Genomic DNA, 27975 nt, shown 5'->3' with positions numbered 1-27975 from the left:
AAGGGAAAATGCTAGTATATAAGAATCCCACATATCAAATACGTTGAGGTATTCCTTACCTTAATGTCACTTTTTTTTTTTTTTTAACCTGAGACTGGTTCTAAAGAAAAAGAGAAAATGTAAAGTTATTTGAAACTTAAAAAATTTTTTGCCATCTCCTGTTTTCTCCTCCTCTGACTCCTTCCTCAAAAAGAGCAACACCACTGGGAAGCTTTTGTTTTCATCTAGTATGTAGATAGCTGAGGGCCCCCCCTTTAAGCGCTGTCTAGAGCTTATGGAAATGTGGGCTTCTAATGTGGTTACTACTGAGGGCTGGTTAGGTAGATGGGAATGAGGAAGAGGGACCTCTGCTTGGATTTTTGACACAGGCTAGATGCCAGCATATTGTCTGAAAGCTTAACACATTCGGCATCTCCACTCCCCAGATTATGTTAGTTGAAGTAGTCCTCTGCAATGCAGTGTTTAACATTGTGTCTGTTCATTATACAAACTTGTTTTTGATAGGTTTACAATTTGGCTGTCAGATCCAGCTGCAGGAAGAAATCTGCCAAGAAATATTTCTTAGCTTGTTTTAAACAGTGCTATTTTCACATTTGTAGTATTCTGTATGTGTTAGAAGACATATTTTTCCTTTCTCTGAAGAGAGAGGAAATGTCAATTTTTGGTTTTACAAAGGAGCACTAAGATTTAGAATATACAAAGTCACCTTTTACAATCAATATTTTTATGACTCAACATAAAATGGTGATGGTTAACGGTAGGTTACTGTTTAAAGGTGGTATGTTATATTTGATTAGGGTTACAGCACTAGGTTTTTTTCTATTCTTTTGCTTATTGAAAAGAATAGGCCACCATGCAGTCCACATTTGTGACCATAGAGAATAGAATTATGGCTTTTGGTTTGATCTGTTTCAATTCAGCCATTGACATAATGCCAAAATCAATTTGAACTTATGGAAATTGAAGACTGTCATTTTCATCCATTATTTTTTCTGTTTCTGTTTTTGGTACCTTTTTTGTTCCTTCCTTCACTTTTGTCAATTTCTGTCTCTATCATCTCAAGGAAAAAAGTTTCTCCCAGGTTTAGTGAGGTTTGTTTGATTTTCCACTTAATTTGTAATGTTCATTTTGGGCTATTTAACCCTTATTACCTGTGAGTGGAATGTAGGGTTTTATAATGAAAATGTCTTGTTGATGGGATGGAAGTTATGTGGGGGCATTTATACTAATCTCGGGAGTCTTCTCGCTGCTTTTTCCAGATAGAATAAGCATTTATGATATTATTTAATTTTAACCTCTCCCTCCTTTTGTCATTTTAATTCAGCATTTATCTTTAGGACAAAGCCAGGTCTTCAGAACAAGGCTTATAAGCCTCAGCACTGTTGACATTTTGGGTGTGTGATAATATTCTTTATGTGGTGGACTCCTGTGTATTGTAGTATATCACTGAATTGAAAATGCAGCTGATAGAAAAGCATATATCACATGATTTTGCTTTAGTAAAAGTGTGTGTGTGATGTATTTTTTATATCTCTATATCCATATCTACTCATCTATATCTATACTGAGAGAGAGGGAGGGACAAAAGAAAAATGTTCAGAAAGTATTGACAGTAGTTAACTTTTGGAAGGTTTTTTTTCATGTGACATTTATTTGTTAGTTTTATTCTGTTTGAGAATTTAGGTAAGTATATATGAAAAGAATAATTCTATTATTAACATATCTTATAACTGCTATAAACCTTTATAAAAATACTTAAATAATACACTAATTTTACCTACAAAAGCCATTTGCATTCATCAAAAATCTTTCAGGTGACTACTCTATGCAGACGTTTTTCTAAGCATGAGGTACATAATCATGAACGATGTAGAGAAAAGTGACAGGAAGGTTCTTAAAATAATACCTGGAGAATAATGATTTTTTAAAAATAAAAGGACTTAAAAAAATCAAGTTCTAAAGGCCCCCCAAATTAAAATCACTTTGTTAATATCTGATTTTTCCTAATACATAAAGATTTGGTTACAATCTCTAGTTTGGGGTATTCGAGTTGAAGTGAAGCAATTTAGGCATTTCAAAACAGTGTGACCTCTGCCATTATAAAGTAGTAAACTCCTGGTGTAGGATGAAAAACAAAATTCTATTTGAATGGTTCCTTCCTTCCTTCCTCCCTTCCTTCCCTCCTTGCTTTCTTTCTTTCTTTTTTTGTTTCCTCCTTTGTTTAATCTGTAGACTGTACAGAATAACTTTGAGATCAAAACCTCCATAAATAAACATTCTGGAAGTTCTCCCTGACAAACTTTTCTAAGGTTCAGAGCTTTATAGATATTCATGGTTAACTGAACTCTACTCCCCACCAAAAACATATTAAATTAAGTAAAGATAGTTCAATTTCCTCATCCCAATCTTAATTCATGATTAGCTTCAGCCTACTTATTGTATTGCAAGTCTGCTTATATTTGTAATTAATTCTTCTTCAAGTAATTAAGTGTTCAAGAGTGTACCCAAATGAATTTCCAGATGATTTATTGGGATCTGTTCAGTCTCTGCCTCCTAAGTCCCTAAGAAACTGTTGGGCAGAAATAAAATCTATGTTTTTTAGGACATGTCAGTTTCTGCAGTGTTTTGAAAATTAAGATATATTCTTTTAAAGCAACTCTGGTAAGTTAAGTAATGAGAAATAGTTTTGTTTCCACATCTTATAACACTGAATATGGTTCTTGAAATTACTTACAGCTAATATATATTGGCATATTAATTATAGTCACATAGTATTAAAGAATTTCCCAAACAGCACAGTCCTACTATATAGCATAGGGAACTCTATTCAATATCCTGTGATAAACCATAATGAAAAAGAATATAAAAAAAGAATGTACACATATTTATAGTTGAATTATTTTGCTATACAGCAGAAATTAACACAGTATTATAAATCAAATATACATGAATTTAAAAAATTTTCCTTTTTCTTTTTTCTACTTATCAACCAAATTGCTCATGCAATTTTTGTTTTCCTTTAATTAAATAATATGAAAGAACCCAGCCCATCTGGAAACACAAACTTCTAGTTACACAGAATATAATAACTTTGCAAGAAATGTAGGTAAGGAAATATTTTGCCTCTTTTATATGGTATCTTTGGAATAAATTCTGTTTAAAGTTATTACCTATAAATATGGCAAATACTACACATCAGCTTTTTTATTTAATTAGGCTTTCTTTGCGTGCTTAGAAAGTTGACTGCACTTACAAAGACCCCATCATATAAAAATTACTAAAGCAATGTTAATGATATTCATGTGAAAATTTTTTTTTTAAGATACGAGGAGGAAAGCTCATGATTACTTACACCCGCAAAAGTGATGCAGGCAAATATGTTTGTGTTGGTACCAACATGGTTGGGGAGCGTGAGAGTGAAGTAGCAGAGCTCACTGTGTTAGGTAAGTACAATTTTATTTGACTTGCTTAACTGTAAAGTGAATCTCTTATTATCATTTAGTATGTTTATGCACCAATCTGCCTGCCAGTACAGGATATGTGGGTTTGATTCTTGGGTGAGGAAGATCCTCTAGAGAAGGAAATGGCAACCCACTCCAGTATTCTTTCCTGGAGAATCCCATGGACAAAGGGCTAGTGTCCTTGGGGTCACAAAGAGTCGGACATGACTGAGCGACTAAACAACAACAAGGGAGAAAGAAATGGCCTCTTCTAGAAGGTAAACCAGTATTTGCAGAATGGGAAAAAGACATATGGAATTAATAAAGCAGCCTTAGATAAAGTAGCCAAGACATAGAAAGACAAATAGGAGGAGACACCACACCAAGAGAGGAGAAGTGGGGAACTCTGTGCAATACTTTTTTTAAATTCTAAATCTGCTCTTCCATAACATCCAAAATGGCTTTAAGTTTCTGTATTTTTTTGAGACGACTTTTTCTAATTTTAGAGAGACCGTCCTTTGTGAAGAGACCTAGTAACTTGGCAGTCACTGTGGATGACAGTGCAGAATTTAAATGTGAGGCCCGAGGTGACCCTGTGCCCACTGTACGATGGAGGAAAGATGATGGGGAACTGCCCAAGTCCAGGTATGAATGAGAATTTAATGATGGGATTCATCTACCCGGAATTTCTGTGGTTCTCATCTGACCACTGTTCACATATAAGCCACTAGAATGGTTTTCTCTGGACTCTTTGATCTCCTTGGGCCAGACACAGTAAGAGAGATAATTAGAATCAGAAGGTTGCCGTGCTTTCTCTGAGAGTTTCAGATAAAACTGTACATTCATGACCCCGACATGCCCAGGAACCCTTGCAAGATGTGCTATTCCTTAAATAGTTTTCTTTTTGTCCAGCCAGACTACGGTTAATACCAGTGTCTTATATGGGAGTAGGTGGGGAAGCGAGGTACAGCATTAAAGATACAACTATGAACCAATTAAAAAGCAGACTTCCTTTTCCTTAGCTACAGTATCACCAGAGAATGGTAGAAGAGGTCAGAGTTTCTTGGTATCTGTCAAATCCTTAAATTGCCTAGAAGCAGAGATACACTCCCAGCCTTAGGGAATGAGGTAATGAAATGAAACTTTTCAGGCACTGTCTTGAGGCTGTCATCTCTCCTGTGGCCATTCATTCACCAAACATACCTTGAGCCCCTATTAGGTTTGTGGGTTATAGCAATGGTTTAGATAGAGCTTCTGTTGTCAGTGAACTCACCAAAGGAGACATGTATGGATAGATTCAGAGTAACATAGCACACCTTTTTATTGCATAAAGGTAGACCTGTGGGAGCAGAAAATCAGGAGAGAGTTCTCAAAGGGAAGTGACAGAGAAGCAATGTCTTAAAAAACATATCAACTTGATAAACAGAAAGAGAAGAATATTCAGGAAAAGAGATATCATAAAACAGATGCAAATCTAAGAATGTTCTGTGTGGTGGAAAGTTAGAGCGGCAGCACATGGGGCCGGGGGCAAGAAGTTATGGGAAATCAGGCTGGAGACAGAGAGGCTGAATTCACAAGACTTTATATGGATTAAAGGATTTTTAATCATATGGCATGTACTTGATGAGCCAAGAGAGACTTTACTATGAACCTGATTGCTTTTTAGAGAAAATAAAATTTTTAGCATTAGGGCTATCACATCAATGGGGGTGAGGCCAGTGGCTGGGTCACCATTGTTGTTGTCCAGATAAGAGATGTGAATTGCCTGAATGGGGAGTTAAGATAGAAATAGGATAGGGGTCCATTATCAAGACCAAACTGATGAATTGAATGATTTGTTACATATAGGGAGCTGGTGAAGGAAGACAGGTAGATTGTGTTAGGAGAGGGAGTTGTTTTATGTGCTAGGGTAAGAAAAGAAAGTTTTATATAACATATTAAATAGTAGGTGTCTGTGGGATATGATGTCTAATTACTAATCAGGATAATGAATTTGAACTTATATTAAATAGGAGCTAGAAATATTTGTGTAGTTGATCAATATATAACCTACTGGATAGTTTAACTCAGGGATTTCATGTAGAGTAAAAAGATTAAAGTGAAATTTCAAGGGACATCCAAAATTTTGAGAAAAAGGAAGATGAGACAAGGCAAGAGAATTCTGGCATGAGACTGTCTGGGTACAAATACCAACTCTGCTCTTAAAATAGCTGAAGAACAAAGCCAGCTTATCTCACCTTCCTATGCCTCAGTTTTCTCATCTGCCAAATGGAGATGAACATAATACTTTATAAGTTGTTATAAGAATTTTAAAATAGAAAACCTACAGAATACTTAAAGTCTGACATATAATAAGAATTTATTTAATGATCACCTAAATTTTACTCTGAGTACAAGAGCTTGAGGAAAGAACTGAATAAGTGCCAACTTTGCCCAAAAATATTCTGTTAAAAAGTAGTTTAATGAAATATCATATGTTAATGCATATGTATGGAATCTAGAAAGATGATACTGATGAATCTATTTGCAGGGCAGCAATAAAAATGTCACTGTTTTAGGTCATCCTTCTTTCTCAGAAAGGAGAGGAAATCACGTCCTGGAACAAGTCCCTTAATTTTGTAGATAGGCTGTATTTGTGTGCTAACTTTTATGAATTTTACAATATTGGTATGATTATATTGCTTGAGGATTTTGGCTTCTTGTAAAAATTTTAATTTCAGTTCCTGGGAAAGATCATCTTCACATGTTCTAACAGGGATACCAATTTTACATTTTAATGTACCCCTAAATGTGTCATCAAAATTCCCTTTGCCCAGTAATTATGACAGCTTCATGATTGAGATGGAGAAGGCAGTGGCAACCTACTCCAATACTCTTGCCTGGAAAACCCCATGGACGGAGGAGCCTGGTGGGCTGGATTCCATAGGGTGGCTAAGAGTCGGACACGACTGAGCGACTTCAATTTCAATGGAGATACAGACATAGAGAACAGACTTGTGGATGCATAAGTGGGAAGGGGGAGAGGGTGGGATATATGGAGAGAATAACATAGAAACATACATTACCATAAGTATAATAGATAGCCAATGGGAATTTGCTGTATGACTAGGGAACTCAAAAGGGGGCTCTGTAACAACCTAGATGGGTGGGATGAGGAGGGATGTGGGAGGGAGTTGAAGAGGGAGGAGACCTAGGTACACCTGTGGTTGATTCATGTTGATGTTTGGTAGAAACCAATACAATATTGTAAAATAATTATCCTTCAACTAAAAATAAGTAAGCTTAATTTTTAAATAGTATTGTAATATTTTTGCCCCTGTGAATATAAAAAATGCTCATTTCTATGTACATGCGTACATAAAGGATTGCCACATTATTTACCTTCTGCTTTAAATTTTCTGAAGAGAATATTGCATGTGAGTTGATGTCTAAATATGCCACAATTGTAACAATGGAATTCTTCAAGTAGAAGCTCACTTGACTGTGCTTTCTTTTGTTTTGTCACTAGATATGAAATCAGAGATGATCATACCTTGAAAATTCGGAAGGTGACAGCTGGTGACATGGGGTCATATACTTGTGTTGCAGAAAACATGGTTGGAAAAGCTGAAGCATCAGCTACTCTGACAGTCCAAGGTAAGATCCAGAGAACGTTTTTGAGATTAACTTATGAAATACAACGTTGATATTTTAGAATATGATAAATTAGTTTGTATCAATTATAGACTTTAAATAGTGCTGTGTATATTTTATTTCAAACATATTTAAAGGAAATTATTGTTTTGCTTATGGGAGCCCTATAAGTGTTTGTCACAGGAGAAGTACAAGAGCGTTTTTGTCTTGGGGAGGTACAGGAAGAGAATGTGCTTTAATCTCTGGGTCTTCAAACATAGAGCTTTAATTAAATGACAAGTATTGCCAAAAATATTTGATCTTTAAATGGGAATAAATCTACTGTTCCTTCAGGTCATGCACTTTCAAGTGTCTGTTCAGAACAAAAAGGTGAAAAGTTTGTTTCCTTCTAGAATGCAAGATGATCCACAGAATAGGGACTTTTGCAGTCTTTTTCTGTGCACACAGTGCCTGTGACTTAACAGACACTCAATAAATATTTGTTGAGTGAATGAATCACGCTTGTACTTTGCTAATTTTGATGAAGATTTATTATTTGGTGTGACGTGAACCAAAATGGATGCCATATTCTACAAGTTTTTGAACGTCAAAGTCATGTCTGAAACTGCTATGCAGAAATGGTCTGTCACCTCCTTTGAGTCCGTAATTTCATATGTTTTTTTTCATTCTCATAATATCTTTTTTCTTCTTCCATGATGTCATGCTGACTATTTCTTACTATGTCTTATCTGAGAACTTTCTTTTTTCTTTTTTAGGGTCATTATTTATTGTGGAATTTGAGAGACAGTGACCTTTAAAGAACTTTGTGTTGATGAAAAAAAAATCCATATTTTGACAAGTATATAGAGTAAAAAGGGATTTTGGCCATAAACCACTTAGCTTGTTTCTGAGTATGACATTAGCAACACTTGCTCTGTCATCATTTCTGAGCACTGTCTCCACTAAGGCTATTATGAAGAAAAAGGTGCCTTTTGAGGGAGTGCTTCTACAGTGGGCTTTCTACAAAAGAGCCTTGTGGGCTTTTTACACTAGGAAAAAAAAAAGAATAAAGAATATTTCCTTCCTGTCTCTAAAGCCATTATGTCCCACTTTGGGGTTTTCAGCTCAACCTCATAAAAACAAAAGAAAAAAAGAGAAAAGATCAAGAACAAACATTGAATTTCTAAGGCCTAGACTACTTCTCTTTAATCTAAGTTAGATTTGAACTCCACATAAGACCAAAACTGTAAAAAAAAAAAAAAAAAAAACCCTTTGCATTTAGAAAAAAGCAAAAATTTTAAGAGATGTCAAGTTCGAGTTCAAAAGCCCTCCAGAGGGAGTGAAAGTAGCCCAGGATGAATACAAGACATGAAAAGGTGTGTCTATCTCCAGGCAATGGTGACAGGGAGCTTGACTGTCTATTACATTAGTCAGAGAAATGTTTCACTTTATAAAGTCCTTTACCTTGGGAATTTGATGCTTTTATAAATAATAGCTGTTCCTCTGTGTCTATAGTAGACATTGAAATCAAAATAAAGTTTCCTCCTACAATCTTATACACAATTCCAAAGTTAATTCAGCCTTAAATTTTCCATATGGAATTTGTGTTCCTAAGCCTAGATTTCAGTGAAAACTGGGGTAAAGATGATCAAATGAATTTAATACTTGAAAAATGCTAAGGAAGTTAGAAGTTCTTATTTCAACTGTATTGGGTTTTTTAAAAATAAATTTATGAAATATCTGTATATGGTTGAGAAGTTATTATTCAAGTATTAAAATATGTACATTACCACCACTGTTAAAATGCAAGCTAGAATAATATGCACAAATATGAAAGAAAGTAAAATGATTGCCAATAGCGAAAGATAACTAAGGAATAGAAACAAAGGAAAGTTTTCAAGGGTAACTTGAAAAGCTATATATGTATTTTTTTTCCTTGAGATTAAACAAAGAAAAACACTAGTTACTGCAAAGGAAACCCATCAAAAAATGAATTCATTTGACAACAGGAAACAGTTATAAGAAGTCTAGTACCATAGTTGTTTTTGATTTCTGTATTTTATTTGTGGTTCACTTTTAAAAGGCACTATTGGAGTCAGTAGAAGCTTAAAAATAATCTTTTCCTTTCCTCATTCCAAATGCAATAAATAATTAACTTTGAGAATTGATGTTGGGCAGTAGAACCCTGTGCTCCACGTAGAAGTTTTGGGGAAAAAAAGTTTCTTAAGTAAGGATGAGCATTTGATTTTCCACCCCAAGTATACTTATGATTGGTTCTAACATTTAAAAATTAACCCTGATTGGAGAATTACTTGCTTTTTTTATTTTTTTCTTTGAAATCTCAATTCTGCTCTTTTAGAGACTCCATCTGTGTGTTTCCTTAAATATTCCATTCTTAACTTGTGATTTCTTTGACTTTTCTATTATGTACTCTTCAGTGCTTAGCATGGTACTAGGCATCTGGTAGACACTTTATATAATACTTGTTACAATTTGAAATAGGCATTTGAACTCCAACGTTCTACTAGAGTGGTAGAAGTATCACAGGGATGTCCCAGGGGAAATTCAACATCTGGTGACTTTGATTCTGAGTGCCAACAGTAGGTTGCATTAAATCATATTTGACGAGCTTGTCATCTGTGGTGACTGCCTGGTGGTCTGTGTTTGAAAGGAGCAAAGTAAAACCTGGGGCTTGACAAGGTTTCTTAAACTTAGATAAAGTTTGTTATCTGAGCTTATCTGAAATATCTCATCATATCTATCTGAGCTTATCTGAAGCTTATTAAATACCCAGGTTATTAGGCACATGCCCCTCGGAGAACCTGATTTAATAGATCTTCGTTGGGGCACAGAAACTTGTTTTTATTTTTTATTTTCAAGCAAGCTCATCAGTCCTTGTAATGAGAAGTTATCAGATGAACTTACAGAAATAAGAAAGGGCTTTAAAAATTACTCTAGAGTTCGGGAATTACCAGAGCTGGAAGAAGTTCATTACAAAGAATTGTATAGTGAAAAGCATAGACATTGGAGTCAGACAGAATGTTGTTGAATCTTATTTCTGTCGTTTACCTAATGTGTGACCTAGAAAAAGTTATTTAGGTTTCTTGAGTCTTGGTTGCCCCATGTATAAAAAGTGGACAGTAATACCAACCTCACAGCATTTTTCAAGTATTAAATATATACATATAAAAAGCTTAACATATTGTGTGTTACAAAGTGTTTTATAAATAAGGAGCATTGTATTATACAAGTGTTATTGTTAGTGATAGCTTCATTGTTTAATTTTAATAATATTAGTTATTTCATAAGAAAAATAGTTATGTTCAGATAATTCTAGACAGTTCTTCCTTTGCAATTGTAAATGAGAAATCTGAAGTAATAAAATCATGATAATTTATTATGTAACACATTATTAAAACTCTTCTCAAATATAAATCATTACATTTTTATTAAAAAAGAAAACTTTGACTTTTAAACTTAATGTGCTGGATCTTGTTAATGCCATCAAAGGTAGTGCTAGATTTAATGCTGAGGTTATGCAAAATAACTAGATAATTTAATGAAAATTATGACCCTTTGGGAATTGAAATTATTTCAAAAATGATTGCATTTCATGTGTAATGGGGTGTTACTGTCATGGAAAAACATTCAGCAACTCAAAGGATCTGTAGTAATTTGACCTATTGAAAAATTATTAATGTCCATTACATGACCAATAAAAAATAATGAAGTAATGCTGTTTGGAATCATAGCAATAGAAAAGTATTTCTATTTAACTCTGAATTAACCAGAAAATTCAGTCAAACTAAACTTGATATTCTGTCATTTTCTAAAATAATCAAAATATTATTATCTATGAATGTAAATCATCAATATTGTTATATTTATGCCTTGTGTTTGTATGCACCATTTTCCCTCCATCTGGTAATAACATTTACACACCTCCTCAAGAATTTTATTTGTAAACCTAAAATACAGAAACAAATTCAAGCATCTTTTTAAAGAAATATTGTGTCAATTTTGATTGATTATGTTGTTGTTGTTCAGTCACTGAATCATTATTATATTTGCATTTTAATTTCAACAAGTGTTAAGATTGCTGTCATGGTAGAAATGAATTATCTTCTAAACTAGTGTTGTGTATTGCACAATGGCCCCATCTTTTAAGGAAATAGATATATAATGTGGTATTTATAACCATTTTATAGGTTGTGACATACCTATAAAAGGTAAAGTCCAACTGGAACAGAATAGATGTAGAGAGGCACCCAGTCCAGTTTTTAAACTGTGCCATTGAAACTGCTGAAATTTATGCCTCTGGTTGGTGTTTTGAGAATCGTTGTGGGTTTGTTTTACGTAATTTTACTATCTTAACCTAAACCTATTAGGCCTTTGTTAGATGTGTGCCAGGTGGGCCTTGAGATTCTTCTTGAAATCACTTGATGGCCAACCTAAGTTTTCCTACTTGTTTTCATTTTTGAATAAATTCATAGTTAATGTAAAAAGTGGGTACATTTATTTCTTTGTTAAAAGTAGCATTTTAGAAAATCATGGTGGTTGCCCCTTCAAAACACTTAGAGAAAAATAAGGGAATAAAAATAACTTTATTTACCATTTCTAGTAATGGCAAAATATTTAAAATTTGGATGTATTTATGATGGCAGTCATATCTATAGCTTTTAAAATAATTCCACGTTTTGAAGCATGCTCTCTTGAAAGAAAGATAGTCGATAAAACCTCAAGAGTTTTAACTCCAAATTTCTCCCGTTTCCAAGTTTGTCCTCCGCCCTAAGATTTTTTTACAGTTCTTTGGTTCAGTGATATTCACTGCTTAAACAGGGTAAAGTCGATGGCATTATTAATCTTTCCACTCCCTTTACAACTTCACAGATAAAGCAGCTCTTATTACTGTCACAATTTCATTGACAAAGTAAATTTGTGACTCTCTATCACCAGAGTGATCGTATTCCCATTGCTGTGTCTGTCACAGGAAACCAAAATGAAAAAGAACTTCCATATACCAGCCATTTCCCAAGCAATCACATGTTATCTCTGCTGACTTGAACCATTAAGAAAATCTAATCCCATTTTGTATGTCTTTCTTACAATAGGCACTAAAAGACATATAGTCCTTTATTTCCCTGTAGCCCTGAGTGCTGGGCCAGTCAGACACAGGAAGCTGGACATTCAGTTCACACCCCACTGCACTCTCCACAGGCCTCTCACAGGGACCAGTTAGTCTTTGAAGCTTAAGAAACAGTTGCTTTTTCTGCCCTTTCAGCAATAGCTCTGTTAAAAGAAAAAGGCAGATGTCACACATCTCTAAACCAGGTGATGCTCTGTAACCAGACAAATGGGATTTCTGTGAAACTCCAGCTCTTTTCCTATAAGTGCTTGTCCATTTTTCTTCCCTTGATGAGAAATTGCTCCATTCTCTCCATTTCATCACCTGTTTTATTATTTTATTATTTTTTTTAGTTCTAAAATACGGTATCATGAATGATGTTGCTATCTCTTTAAATGTATTCTTGGCATACAATAGGAATGTTCACATGAATCATCACAAGGATATGCATTCTATTCTGTCCTGCAGAACTATTATTTTGTTTGATGTTTCCCATACGTATTCTGCCTTCCATGCAATGAAGGAACAGAGCGCTTCTTCGTTAGAATTGATTATCCACTGACAGCCTCTGGAAGGCTGAGCCTTGAAGCCTAAGATTGACTAGGACCAGAGAGACACAATGGCAAAAAAAAAAAAAAAAAGACCAGTGTGGTCTTTTTGCTGACTTAATTGCTACTGATGGAATGTTTCCTAGAGCTCCTCTTTTTGCTGCTGGTGAACTCTGTGCCTCAAAACAAAAACAGAAAACCTTTGCTGAAATATCTTGGGCACTACAGTCTACGACTGACCCCTATTTAACACCCCAATGAATTGGAAATTTAACAATGGTTATGATTTTCAGTAAAACAAGAAGGAACTATCAGGTTTGTCTAAGCTTTTAAGATTCTCCTAACCCAGTGTGGGAGTGTTAATTCAGAGGAAATAGTAGTGATACAGTGAACACAGGTGCAGACGAGCCATAAGAAGCTGAATTCTTCCATAGTCTTCATTTCAGTTGGTGGTAATGCAACACGCAGATACACAGTAGTAGGCAGCTTAGGTGTTGGTGGGGTCATGCTTTACTCTTCCATTTCTCAAATGTCAGTCACCTTAAAATCTTATTTATTTTGCATTTTAAATATCTCTCAACACCTTTCTTATCTTCTTATCACTGCTTTATTATCTCTTGCCCAGTGAAGCTGTTAACATCTAACCAGTTTCTTTGCCTCCATCTTGTCTCATAGAATCCATCTCCCACACAACAGGTATGTTGACCTGAAACACAGATCGAGTTATATTAGTTCCATCCATAAAACATAGTCATGCTTCCCATCTCTATGATAGGATTCAAAATACTTCAATACTTCTCTGCCTAGCTACTTAGTCCCCTCTGGCTCCTCCCTTCAGGGTAGTAGTATTATATTGTTTACATCTTTTTTTTCATGTAAATGTCACCATGTTCATTATGTCTGGGCTTTTATTTTGGTAAGTCTTGGTCTAAAATGCCCTGCCCCCATTGACCTATCTTCTACGTCTTCTATCTGTAATTACTTCTGTAATTCTTCCGTAATTATTCCTGTCCTTGGATCCAGCTCAGGTAGGCATGTTCCAGAAAGCTCTGCAGACAGTCCTCACCCCAGTTTCAGGCTAGGGACGCATTGGATTCTGTTGTCACCCTTATTGCATTTCAACATCTGCTCAGTTGACTGTGAGTTCCTTGCAGGTACACTTTGTTTGCTTTGCCTTCTTAGTCTCATTGCTTATTGCAGTCTTAGGAGCATCCTTGACGTTCATGTACCATTTTCTGTCTGAGCCAATCTTCGACTGCCCCAATACAGCTATGGGATCTTGGGCCAGTCAGTTAACTTCTCTGAGTCAATGTTCTCATCTGTTGAAAAGAAAATGAATGTACATGGACTGTAAACATCAAACATGATAGAAAGTTAAAAAAACAATTAACAAAATAAAAGCAGTCTCATAAGATGGTTTATGGGTTATGAAGTGCTTATGCAAAAGTGGTGGTTGTTATGATTATTTTTCTCATCTTCTTCCAAAACACATTAAAACCCATTAGAACCCAGTAATATTTATTTTGACCATAGAGATTTGAAAGTTTTTTTATAGCTGATTAATGCATAGTATGGTAATTGTTTTGTTTTTATACAATTATAATTTTCTGTGGTTCTTTAATACTGAGGCCAGTCTGTCAAAATTGGTGCTCAATATTTGTTGGACTGTGTTTTAGGGAGATATTTTTGCTGCTGCTTTAGGAAAATTCTGTAGGGTAGAACTAATAACCACTCTTTTCTGACACATGTATGGATTCAAAAGCTGAATATAGACGTGAAATCTAATTCTTAGGTTTCTCATCTGTAAAATGGGAGTGAAAATATCTTCCTCATAGGACTTTGTGGAAATTAATGAGCTAATATGAAATGGTAGCACACTGTGAAGCATTGAAATGCTCAATAAAAGGAGAAGAATAAAGATGATATGAAGAAGGAGTAGAAAGAGAAAGAGGCCATTTCAGTGATGTGTCTTCATATGTGTCAGAATCAGGACTACATGTAGCTTTAGTGCCCTTTACCTGCCTGTCACTGGCTGTATGAAAAGATTCAAGTCAGAGTGATATGTGTATCTCCATCAATTTACATAGATATACAGTAAACACTTTTAAGGAAACAATGGCTATCAAGTCTTCTGTAATTGTGGTTTAAAAAAATGTCAATTCTTATTCTAGTTGCTTCAGGAAACAGAAAATAAGTTAGGTACACAGAAAAAATTCTACATTTAGTTTAAAATGTTTTTTCTTTTTATTAATTATGTATATCTGATGTACATTTGAGAACCAAATAGTGTTTTTTTAGAGATCCATAATTAACATGACTCCCTTTGATCTTTAAACATAATTAGTTTCCCTCCTAATAATGTTCAGTGCTGCTAAATTTCCTGCTAAAATAAATAATAGTGAATTCATTCATTGCTTCTTCCATAGTTATAGTCCATATATTGGAACAATTGAGTTAACTAGAGTTAAAAACAATTTGATAGATGGTCTCCAGTAATAACTACTATATAATTTAAAACTTTTTAACAGTCTCAAAAATGGATCAGAAGTACACATTTAAAACAAATGCACATTTGTGCATTGAACCTCTTCTAAGATGTGAAATAATAACTTTGAAGATTACCAAACCACATGTGACTCTTGCACAACGTTGCATGTTGCATATCTGGCCGTTTTTTTTTTTTTATGGACCACTATATAATTATTTCAGGATGTAGAATTAAAATTTGAGTAGAAATAAAACAATGTAGTTGACTGTGGATTTTATTGCCAGTAGTGACGGATAAACTTCTATAAACTTGCGTTCAAAAACAAACTCTAGGGGAAAGAAGGCCTTTTTGTAAGTTTGTGGTTCCCATAACAGGCTTCACCATGTTTAGCTTTTTATCAGCATATTATATCTGATAGAGTGTAAGAGTCATATCGCTTTTTAGAGTTGGTATAATATCTAAACAGAAAAGAAGTAATGAGAGAAAAAACTGGACCCTTCAGTTCTGAATTCCCTTTCTTTGATGTTGACTTCATTTAAATCATTTGTTGGAACAGTTTGCTTAAATTGCTGATTTCAGAAAAGCTGGCAGTATAATAGTACATTGTTTCTGACCAATAACGTGGTTATTTGAGTCAGAGCCAAAACTAATAGTGTCAGAGGGCCTTTTTGCAGGTTCAGGTCAGGTTTACTATAATACAAGATTGTTGCTAAGGACTGTGAGCTCACTGCTTGAAATCATAAATAAAGTATTTCATAGAAAAAAAAAAAAAAAGAACTGTGAGTTCAACATTTTGAGGAAACACATATTACTAGGCCCTCAAAGTTTTACCTGATGAATTTAAGAAGCTTAATATGTGTGAGACATGTTTGCCACACTCTGACAAGAGCTGGCAGGCTGGTTCTTTGGGGAATGATTCTTCATGACATGTGGCAGTAAGCCACCAAGGCCCAGTAAAGTCAGTGGTACTAGAGTAGACAGCACTTCAGGGCTTCAGGGAATGGGATATACACACACGCACGCACACACACACACACATACACACACGGTGTTTATATATATATATATATATATATATATATATATGTATATATATATATGCATATTTAGCACCTCCTATAATATGTATTGCTACTCTTAATGCTGAACTCAAGATTTATTCAGAATACCCCCCTTATGGATTTATTGTGGCTTTTTGTGTTGTTGCTGTTGGTTGCTTTGTAGTTAAAAATAATGTTTTGAAAAAAATTTAACTGAAGATTTGAGGAGCTAATGAGAAAGAAATGATTTGTGGTTATGAAAAGAAAACCCCCAAAGACAATGTGTGATTGAAGACTTTTAGAGAGTCAGTATTGCCAGCTGAGCTCTTTGTGAACAGGCTGAAAGTGGAGTGCTAAGAGCCAAGAGGTTTAATGAAGTCCCACTACAGAATTTAACAAGAGAATGATTTGTGAGAGTGGCTTCCTTTCCTAACTGTTCTGATCCAGTGGCATAAATAGGATGCTGAGCTCCACTCCTGCTGGGTGTTTTTTTTTTTTTTTTTAATGGTATTTGATTTGATTGAGACTCAGTAGCATTATGGCCTATGATTCTTTTCCTTTTTTTTTTTTTTCTTTTTTGGTAGAAAGGATAAAGTAAAGAGCTTCTTGTGTTCTTATAGCCTTTCAGAGATAGCCATTTTAACCCTAATGATTGCTGAAGATGTGACATTCCCTTAGATTTCTTTCATTTACTCATGAAGGTTTTGGGTTGCTTTCAGTTATTTCACACAAATTGATATAAATCTTGAAAATTATTCACAAGAAAAAGCAATTCTCCACATAACCTTCCTATAGAGAACTTGAAACACTTTCTTCCTTTTTTAATTTTTTTTTTGCCAAGTATTTGAAGAAATAAGCAGAGCAGTCAGGTACAAGAAATAATTGGTACATAATATGAGTCTGTGACAAATAATGACAGAGCACCACACTAGTAAACAGCACATCATGGATCTTCCATTGTGTTATGAGCTTTACTGGAATTGATTCATCTACATAACAGTGGATACATTTTCCTCATTGCTCAGTTATAGAGATGGATAACTAAGTAACCGTCTTTAGAAACCTACATTCTGAAATAATGACAGCAACCTGGAAAGATGGAACTGAGTTGTGCGAATCTGCAGCATCTGCATTACTCAGCCTGAGAATGGAATTTGAAAAAGGAAATTAGTCTTTTGCTCTAGTCGTTTATGGGTAGCTCATTTTAAAGCATTAAATCCATTACTAACAATCTGACATAACTTTAAGATGTGAAATTATGTTGTGATGTTGTGAATAATGTAAAAATATCCTGTTAATTTACACTGATGTATTTATTCTGTTTTATCCAGAATTGCTAGGACATAAATGATTGAGATAACTCATTGTTTAAGAGAGAATAATCATAAAGAGAATGATTTTAGACTGTTTGACATTAAGGACACCCTTTTCTTATGATAAACCTGGATAAATGAAATATGCAAGATAATTGAAACGTGGCTTTTCAATGCATCCATATGTATCAAATGTTATTATTTGCTTGCTATCATTTTAAATATTGTGTAGGTATATGCAAAATGAATAATGAGGCTGAACAGTATTCATCCTTACAGATTCACAAATCATTTCTATATATTCCAAACATTAGGGTCATCAGTAGACTAGTTATATTATACAGCAACTGGTGTCCTCTGAACCTTATTTCAACAATTTAAAATGCAATATGCTTCTTTTTATTTCATTTTTTAAAAGATTTTGTATTAATTAAAAATTACTACCTATTAATATCTTATATAAAGTTTGCAAAACTGATTAAAACACCATGAGCAGTTTAATTGCTTTTAAACTGTAATACTCTTGACTTGATAAATAATGTGCCAGTATAAACACACCTATAGAAAATACTAAAATAAGTATAAGACAAAATGTAGCTGAGTAATTGCTTTATAACAAAATTATGAGAGTAGGAAAATATTTAAATGGTTGTTAAAGTTAGCTTTAGCTGTAAGACATTTTGTGGGTCAGTGTTATTAGGAGAAAATTTAGAGCACTGCACAATTAAAACTGATAGATATGGCATTTTAAAAGGTACTTTTTAAAAAGTTGACGTGGATGACAGAAGAGCCATTTCCAACAGTGTTCTTTTTAGATCATTCGTAAAGAGATTGAGGGGTGCTCTTGTGTTTTTACTTAGGCTTTTTATTCCCCCCAATGAATAAATACTAAATGAATAAATATAATTGATAATAAGTAAATTTGACCTGATTTAGGCTTATTGGAAATAATGATGTTACATAATTTCTGTACTGGATTGTTGAGATGTTAAATACTAGACAAGGATGAGGTCTCTTTTTTACTTATGAAAGAACTGAGATCAGAGTTGATTTTATAATGTATAGCAAACTGAACATATACATTTGACACTTGGTTGCATGCATTTGACATTCACAGTAGTTATCTTAAAAGGTTACATCACATCATTTTGCAAAGATGGAATTGGCTGTTTGGACGTTGTTCTTTTTTAATGAGAAAATAGAATATAACATGAGTCATTTCCTCGCCCCAAACCTTTTTATGTGTGTAAAACATGCCCATATGTGACACAGAATAATTATGTAAAGTACAAAGTGATCAGCACAATAAGTCTAGTTATCCATCACCATATATCATTAGAATTTTTTTTTTCCTGGTGATGAGAACTTCTAAGATTTACTCTCTTAGCAACTTTCAAAAATGAAGTAGTATGTTAGTAAATATATTCCCTCTATTGTACATTATATCTTCCATTATAAAATTTATTTATTTACTATAACTTGGAATTTATAACTTTTGACCTCTTTCATCCATGCCACTTCTCCCTCACCCTCAACTTAGACAATCATCAATCTGTTCTCTGTATCTATAAACTTGTTTTTTGTTTTGTTTTGTTTTAAATTCCACATATAAGTGAGGTCATATGATATTTTTCTTCCTCTGCCTGACTTATTTCAATTAGCATAATAACCTTCAAGGTCCATCCATGTCATCTCAAATTACAAGTTATCCTTCTTTTTATGGCTTTATAGTATTCCATTGTGTATATATTTATTTATTTAGCTAATTAGTTTATATTTCTTTATCCATTCATCCAGTAATGGACATTTAGATTTTTTCTAAGTCTTGATTATTGTAAATAATTCTGCAATGAGCATAGGGTATATATATATATATATACACACATATATATATATATGTATATATATGAACTAGGTTTTTGTTTGCTTTGGATGAATATTCAAGGTGGAACTGCTGGATCATATGGAAGTTTTATTTTTAATTTTTTGAGGATCTTCCATATTGTTTTCCATAGTGGCCTCACTCATTTACATTCTCACTAATAATACACAAAGTGTACTATTTTCTCCACATCCTTGCCAACATTCCTTATTTCTTGGTTTTTGTTTGTTTATTTGATATTTATTTATTTATATGGTTGCATGGAGTCTCAGTTGCAGTATGCGGAATCTTTAGTTGTGGCATGTGAACTCTTAGCTGCAGCATGTAGAATCTAGTTTCCTAACAAAGGATTGAACCCAGGCCCCCTGCATTGGGAGTATATACTCTTAGCCACAAAGAAGTCCCTCTTGTCTTTTTAATTATGGCTATTCTAATATATGTGAGGTGATATCTTATTGTGCTTTTGATTTGCATTTCCCTCATGGTTAGTGATGTCGAGCATCTTTTCATGTGCCTGTTGGCCATCTATATGTCTTCTTGGACTAGTTAGATTCTCTACTCATTTTTCAAATCAGATTATTTGTTTCTTTTTTTGCTACTGAGTTGTATGAGTTCCTTGGATAATAACCCCTTATCAGAAATATAATTTGTACATATTCTCTCTCATTCAATGGGCTGCCTTGTAAATAAGTTTTCATTGAAAGTTATTTTGTTTATGTCATGGAGCCAAAAGATTTTAGAACCAAATTTACAGTAAAATAAGATTTAATACGGAGGAGAAGGGGATGACAGAGGATGAGATGGTTGGATGGCACCAACCACCACCATCCAACTCGATGGACATGTGTTTGAGCAAGCTCTGGGATTTGGTGATGGACAGTGAAGCCTGGCGTGCTGCAGTCTGTGGGGTCGCAGAGTCAGACATGACTGAGCAAGTGAACTGAAGGTTTAACAGTTTTTTTTAACTTAAACAAGTCATGCGGTATTCCAAAAACAGCACTAATTAAAAGAGCTGGACAGACCTGAGTGCCAATCTTCCATGTCTTACCTGATACATGATCTTAAGAAAATTACTTAACCTTCATATTTCTCCCTCTACAAAATTGGCATATTGAACTCTTGTACAGAGTTGCTGGGAAGGTTTCTAGTGTATGATCTGACACATAGTTACCTAACGTTGATAGATCTTCATTAAATTGAGACGTAAAAGGTTATGTGATTTATGCAGGATATATCTGATTAATTTTGCAGAGAATCTGATCCAAAGTTATTTAACTGTCAGTTGAGTAGTTTTATTATTATGTTATCATGTACTGTAATGCTGACCCTCCATGACTTATGCTGTTTGAAGATAAGGGTCCCAAATTTTCGACTAAACAAATTTTGGAGCACCTTCTGTGTATAAAGCAATACACTAGACACAGTGATAGTAAGACACATAGATAGTAAGCCTGCCTTTATGGAGCTTGTTGATGAAGAGAGATATACACAAATGTCTGTAGTATCAGCAGAATTTAAAAAGTGGGTTTTTAAAGGTATGGGTGGAAGAAAGTGCCTTCAACTGGGTAATGGGGACATTGTTGTCATTTGTTCACTCTTTCAACAAATATTTGAATGCAATGTAAATAGTGTCCTCAACTCGATCAGTTCTAGAAAAATGATGGAAAACAAAATAGTTAAATACTTGCCCTCGTGTAACTTACAGGCTATTTTAAGAAACAGACTTCTATAGAAAAATCACAAATTTATAGTTTAAGACTATAGTTAAATGCTCTAGAAGAAAAGTTAAGGTCTCTATGAGAACATAGTAGCATTCTGATAAGATTTAGTATCAAATTTAAGGTAGCTCCTTGAAGAAGTATTTTATTTTTTTGAGCTAAGGGCTGAGATGAGTAGGAATTTAAAATAGGAGGATCTCAGGGTATAGCGTAAACAGAACCATAAGTAATAAGGAGCAAAGGGCACTCAAGAATGAGAAGATCTACATGGCTAAGTTAGAAAGGTGGGGGAGGGAAGGAATATGAGAAAACACCAAAGAATCACTCAGCAAGGCCATGTTAGGGATTTTGCTCTCTTTTAAGAGAAATGAGACCCTATTGAAGGCTTTTGAGCTAAACGTACTATAATCAGATTAGTTTATCTTTTAAGCATTCTGGTTGCTTTGTGAGGTTGGAATGGAAAAAAACCAAGGCATTATTTCAGGTGACTGCTGTTGCATAACTTGCCCAGGGTGGTGGTAATAGAGTTAGAAAGAGGTGGATGGAATGGAGACATGGTTATGAAATAAAAGCTATAGAATTTGGTAATGAATTGTACATCTCAAAGAAGAAGAAAAGAAAGATCTAGATTTCTGGCTTTCTAAATTGATTTAGGGACTGTTACCACCAAAATTGCAAGGAGATCCAACCAGTCCATCCTAAAGGAGATCAGTCCTGGGTGTTCATTGGAAGGACTGATGTTGAAGCTGAAACTCCAATACTTTGGCCACCTGATGTGAAAAGCTGACTTATTTGAACAGACCCTGATGCTGGGAGGGATTGGGGGCAGGAGGAATAGGGGACAACAGAAGATGAGATGGTTGGATTGCATCCACCAACTAAATGGACATGGGTTTGGGTGGACTCCGGGAGTTGGTGATGGACAGGGAGGCCTGGCGTGCTGTGGTTCATAGGGTCACAAAGAGTTGGACACAACTGAGCGACTGAACTGAACTGAACTGACCTGAAATGCTGAACTTTGTGGTGACTTACCACCTTCTTTACATCGATATTTGTTGGTTATTTTTCTCCAGTTTTAACTGGGCTGCCGTCTCTGGGGTCGCACAGAGTCGGACACGACTGAAGCGACTTAGCAGCAGCAGCAGCAGGGCTTAGCAAGGGTAGGAAGAGATGACTTACAGTTCTTTCTTTGAAAAGCAAAAACAACAAGCATTTATTTCTCTTGCTTTCACTTCAGTTCAGTTCATTCGCTCAGTTGTGTCCAACTCTTTCTGAGCCCACGGACTCCTGCACACCAGTCTTCCCTGTCCATCATCAACTCCCGGAGCTTACTCAAACTCATGTCCATTGGTGATGGACAGGGAGGCCTGGCGTGCTGCGGTCCAGGGGTCACAAAGAGTCAGATGCAACTGAGCAACTGAACTGATACTGATACCACCAAAATTATGATCCTGAGATCCTATGTCAGGTGCCATACACATTGTCATAGATTGCTGGATACCTGCATTTCAGTTTCAGACTCTTTAGCAGGCAAATAACAAGTTGTACCATTTAATAACTGTTTTGGGGTTCAGTGGGGACATTTTTAGAAATAGAAGGAAAAGAAGTTTATTGACTTTTTCTGGCATAGTGCAAGATATTTTGTGTATCAGGCATAGTGCAAGATATTTTGTGCAGATAGCAAAGTTTTCAATCATGGTTCTATTGGGATTTTGGGTTGGATCATGCTTTGTTATAGGAAGCTTTCTTGTGTGTTACAGGATATTTATCAGCATGTCTGACCTCTGCCTTGTAGATGCCCGAAGCACCCCCACTTCAGCAGTGACAATCAGAATTGTTTCTGGAACTACTGATCTAAAGAATAAAGTGAGATAGTTAAGTGGAGGGGAAAAGTTCATGGTATTTTATGTACCAATTAAATATATTCTAAAAATGTCCTTCTTAGTGACTCTATTTTGTATGCCTGAAGACTTGAAAGACGTAATGACAGGCTTTTATGTTAAACTCAATCTTTTCCCTAAAAAGAAATCATATCTCATACTGAAATATCTTGAGAGTTTTTAATTGTTAGAGATGATATCATTCATGAGTATCTATGCATATAATTTCTCTGGTGTAACAGTGACTGGGTTTTGTCAGTTCAACTGCAGATAGCTTCACTGGTTAAATATTTGAGTATTCTTCTATTTTATTCAAATGTATTTCTTCCCCAAAATATCTTATAACTTACTACTTTACTCTATTCATATGTATATGAATTCTATTCTCATTCTATCCTTATACATTCTCAAGCACAATGTATGAAAATGAGAAAAATCACATCAGTTTAGGGATTCCCTGCTGTTTAACTACTAATAATGAAAATAATTGTATGACCCATTGCTGACAGTGAAGAATCTGGCTACTTTATCTAATTCATAAGTACAAATTCAAAATTTTTGCCATTATGCTTCAAAAGTAGAGATTTCAATGTGAAAATATCCAAATTGTAACTTTACCTTTGTGCTAAACTTGCAAATATTTTAATTTTGTGCAATTTTCTGATATCACCTGGATTCATATTATGGGCTATGTGTATAAACTACCTCATCAACTTTTGGTAACTGAAGAGAATATTTCCCAGGACATTTTCTAGTAGGGTATCCATTTGTATGTACATAATCAAAAGGAAAAATATTGGAGGCAGAGGGGTATATCTGTTTCCTGCTTTACCTCTGAATTTCCATAGTCTTAAAATCACAGTGTAGAAAGCACTTTAAGAGTCAACTACTCTACTTCTTTACCAGACAGGGTTATATAGCTAAGCTGTTGTGGCCAAATGGAAATAAATCCCACATTTAAAGACCTCTAGAGACATCACAGTTGGCAACCAATTCATGGTTCAGTGACCTTTACTGTTAACTGCTTCTTTTCTCTGATTTTCCTAAGTAACCATGCTATTATTTAGGCCCATTATCTTCTCTTCTGGCGTAAGTAGTTATCAGGATTGGCTGGTCCCTGTATTTATTAGACATAATCTGAAGATGTCTTAAGTATCTGTCCAGCTGACTTGTTTTCTCAGACCAAAAAAAGGCCTCTTCCTCCAGCTTCTGTGTAATTTTTTCAAACATTTATCATCTTTCTGACTCTTGTCTCCTGAATATGACAAGCAGATAGAAGAAATGAGTCTTTTCTCTCTCTTTTCCCCTCCACCTCCCTTGCTCCATTCTTTGCTTCCTTCACTTTTATGTCTTTCGCTCCTAGCTTCTTCTCTTATTTATACCAAAAGATTATTGTCTGAATAGTGTACATTCTTAGAATACAGAAGAGTTCAGACTAAATAATCTGGAGTGTTTTGGTGACCCATTCAAAAGAGGAAGAAACTCTTTTACTCTGTAATCGCGTGCATGTGTATTTGTGTGTGGGGAAGGAGGGCGTGGGAGAATGGGAGACAGAAAGGCTACCCCATACCATTTTAAACAGTTCATTTTCTAAAAACTGTTACTCAAGTACATAATTTGTATATCTCCAAAAATTTTAGAGTGCTATCCCATTTCGCCTTTTGAATCAAAAGGGTACCAGAATTTTATAATGATATATATATGTATAATATAAGTGTGTGTGTGTGTGTCTATTTTAGATTTTGCTTAACTCCTCTTCCTCCTGCACCCAACCTCAAGAAAAGAAAAACTAGGTGAAAACACTATGCTTCATATACAAACTCGGATTTGGGGCAAATTCTCCAATCCTTCACCCCTTTCCAAACTCCCTACAATGTAAAAAAAATTCAGTCTGTTCCTAAAGATGGATTATAATCCACACGGATGTTGAAACGTTAAAAGACAAAAATTAGTAAGTTTTTTTCCTCTTAAAAATATGTATTTATTTTGTAAAGTTATTTTAACTTCCTATTTGGCACATTTACCCTAAGAAGTATTTTTGTCAAAATATTATTTGTCCTCATCTTCAAAGTGCATTATTTTTTAATGTATATTGACATAAAATGTCACTTCAAGACAAGAATTAATTAAAGTTGATTTACCCTTAAGAAATGATGACTTTTTTCCCCCGAAAGGTGAACGTTTTAAAAGGCTTTAAGTCTCTTTTCTTCTCACCTGTTAAATTTCCCATGTCTTTTTCAAACTATAGCTAAATATTCTTTAAGGAATTTTAATATCATGAGGAATACTTTAAAATTGCTTTCATGAAGAGGTACTAAGGATTTTAGGTTAAACAGTTTATGTAAAATGAAACAGATTATTTGTCCTATTGCAAATCATTCTTCCCGAACTGATTAATTAGTAGGAAAATTTGTACAGACTTGGATTTAGTCAAGAAACCTGGAAGACTGTCTTCGGTTAGTCATCTGTAACCTTGAAGAAGTTATTTTTAACAATTTAGGTTCTTAGACTGATAAATTCTAAGGTCACTTCCAGAGCTAACATTTTATTGTTTTGTTAGAGATAGAGAGACAGGCCTTTCCTCTTAAGAGGAAAGGGATTGGGTTAGAGGTGATCCCAGCCTTTAAAGCAGAAAAAGAAGTTGAGAAGAGTTCTGTAGAGGGTGGGAAAGAAGCTGCTCATAAACCAGGGACATTAGAGGATAATGAATGAACAGGATCCAAAAACTCATTTTTTTCTGATTGTTTCTGGACTAATCTAACTCAACAATAATGGGCACTGCCTGTTGTATAGAAGGTCTCTGCTTTCTGTATAGGGGGAAAAAAATCCTTCATCCTGACTGAGAGAAATATGGAGAAAGGGGCAATAAGTGAAAAACAAAGATTTAAAGGCATTTCTGTCATTTATTCTCAGTGAGTAAAAGGATTTTATGTGGAGGATCTAAATGGCATTTATTTGTTTGCTGAAACTAGAACAAATGAAATTGTGTCGGGCAGGTTTTCATTTAGATAAGAAGACTCACTTCCTGATAGTCATGGTTGTTAAAAGCTTAAAAGATCATTCAAGATAGACTCCTCTCAAAAACCTCTGATGTTTTAAGAGCTTCTGTGTTAGATGTTGTCTTAGATAAGTTTTAAGGTCCTTAATAGACTTTGAAATATTTTACAGTTATCAATTTCCATTGATGTTATATGCAAGTACACTAGCCAGACATTCTTAAACACATTGGATTTTAATTAAAAGATTCAACTGCTGCAGTTCAGCTGGTAAAGCCTACAAGCAAGGGAAAAGTGCCTTTTAAAATTTTACATGAACTAATTCCCAGTGATTTTTTGGTTTCTAACATGTTAAATATTTTTGAAATTGTTTAAGGAATTTTAAATTACTGAAAACACATCATTAGAAACTATTGATGAATCATTCTCTGATCTTCTGACTTTCAGTAAGGCTTGATTTTAACTGTATCAGTATAATCAAATTTATTTTCAGAGATTACCCAAAAGATAATTTTATGACTTTGTTTTTTCTCAAAGCTAAGTTATGTTGCTATAGTTATCAGGATTGCTTTCTTGTAGTTTCTGAATATTTCTTTCTGTCGTTTAAAAGACATCATCTTGAAGCTTTTGAGAACTGTAAACAATCCCCATCTTCTCTGTGTGTTTTTAAATCTGGATGGCATGTTTGATGCTATGATAAACATTAGGCCTGAGTTAATGAGATTTTTTTAAACTTTTCTTGCCTGCATGAATGAAAAATTAGAGATTTTACTTTACAGTGAAAAATAAAAACAATCTATTTCACTCACACTAAAGAGAACGTGTGAGTTAAAAGTGTACTTCTGAATTACCTTTCAGCTTTGCAGATGTGGTAACAATAGAGAGAACAGGAGAACGCTTCTTTTTTAAAACTACCATTTCACAGTAGCAGTGCTTAGAATAGTTCATTTATCAAAGGCACAGAAATGCAATCAAGTCTAATTAATTGTGACTTGCTGAAAGACATGGGCATTATTTATTTGAGTAAAATGTATTGTGGGTATCTACTGGGCTATTATGAAAAGGCTCTGCATTTGACAGTAATTACCTTTGTTTCTAAATGAGCAAAACAATTGCTTTCCAGTATTTTAAATATGTATTACTCAAGCTTTCTATGTTAAAATATCCAATGTTTCAGCCCTGGAAACAGGTAATGTGACTCTAACTTTATTAGTGTTATAAAGTTTTCTGTTTTCATAATGTGTTTATATTTTTTCCCGTTTTCTCATTGAAAAATATGCAAGGATACAAATGTAACACTTTTTATTAATGATGCTACTCAGCTGACAGTCATGACCAGCAACACCTGGGTTCTGCAAAATCCCTTGTCATAGTCCTGACCTATATAATCATAACCTGTATATTAACCAGATCTAAGGGTTATTCTAATGCTTATTCAAGTATGAGAATAATGGGTTTAATAGAATATCATTGGCAGCATGAAACATTTAAAAATTAATTTGATGGTGGAGTTATAGGATTTAACACTTTATCTTTGATTAAGATGTTTGATTTCTACTCTATGTGGCATTAGCAGTAAAGATTTATAGTATTTTTTTTCTTTTAAACCCATTACATTTATAGTTATCTGATCCTGTCATCTGGTAGCACAATGTAAAGTCATTGAAAAGTGTTTTATAATTTTATAGCTATCATTCATTGTAGCTCTGCCATTTAATCAAAGTAGATATTTTAAGATTCATTTCTATTTTTCTTAAATGATTTATGGTGATATAGAAATGCTAGTGAATATAATTCATGCATAGATAGCATGAGCCATGTATCCAAACAGTAATGTGTTCTTTTTATTTAAAAGAAAAGATCATTGGTTAAGTCAAATCTTACTACTTTTTCTGTTTCGTTTTCAGTTTCTTTATTTTTATTTATTCCATGT

General features: G+C 34.3%; 1 protein-coding gene across 1 annotated transcript in view; it reads left to right on the top strand.

Moving 5' to 3' along the window:
- Positions 1 to 27975, top strand: part of ROBO1 (roundabout guidance receptor 1) — a 449648-nt gene that overhangs the window by 330481 nt on the left and 91192 nt on the right. The window contains exons 4-6 of the mRNA XM_068975047.1: positions 3323 to 3443; positions 3947 to 4085; positions 6949 to 7076. Of these exons, the coding sequence (XP_068831148.1) occupies positions 3323 to 3443; positions 3947 to 4085; positions 6949 to 7076 (388 nt within the window). The remainder of the gene's footprint in view (positions 1 to 3322; positions 3444 to 3946; positions 4086 to 6948; positions 7077 to 27975) is intronic.

The sequence above is a fragment of the Capricornis sumatraensis genome, chromosome 1 (genome assembly GCF_032405125.1).
Source record: "Capricornis sumatraensis isolate serow.1 chromosome 1, serow.2, whole genome shotgun sequence".
NCBI classification, from domain to species: Eukaryota; Metazoa; Chordata; class Mammalia; order Artiodactyla; family Bovidae; genus Capricornis; species Capricornis sumatraensis.
The sequence above is the reverse complement of the archived record's forward strand: the minus strand, read 5'-3'. Positions and strand labels throughout refer to the sequence as shown.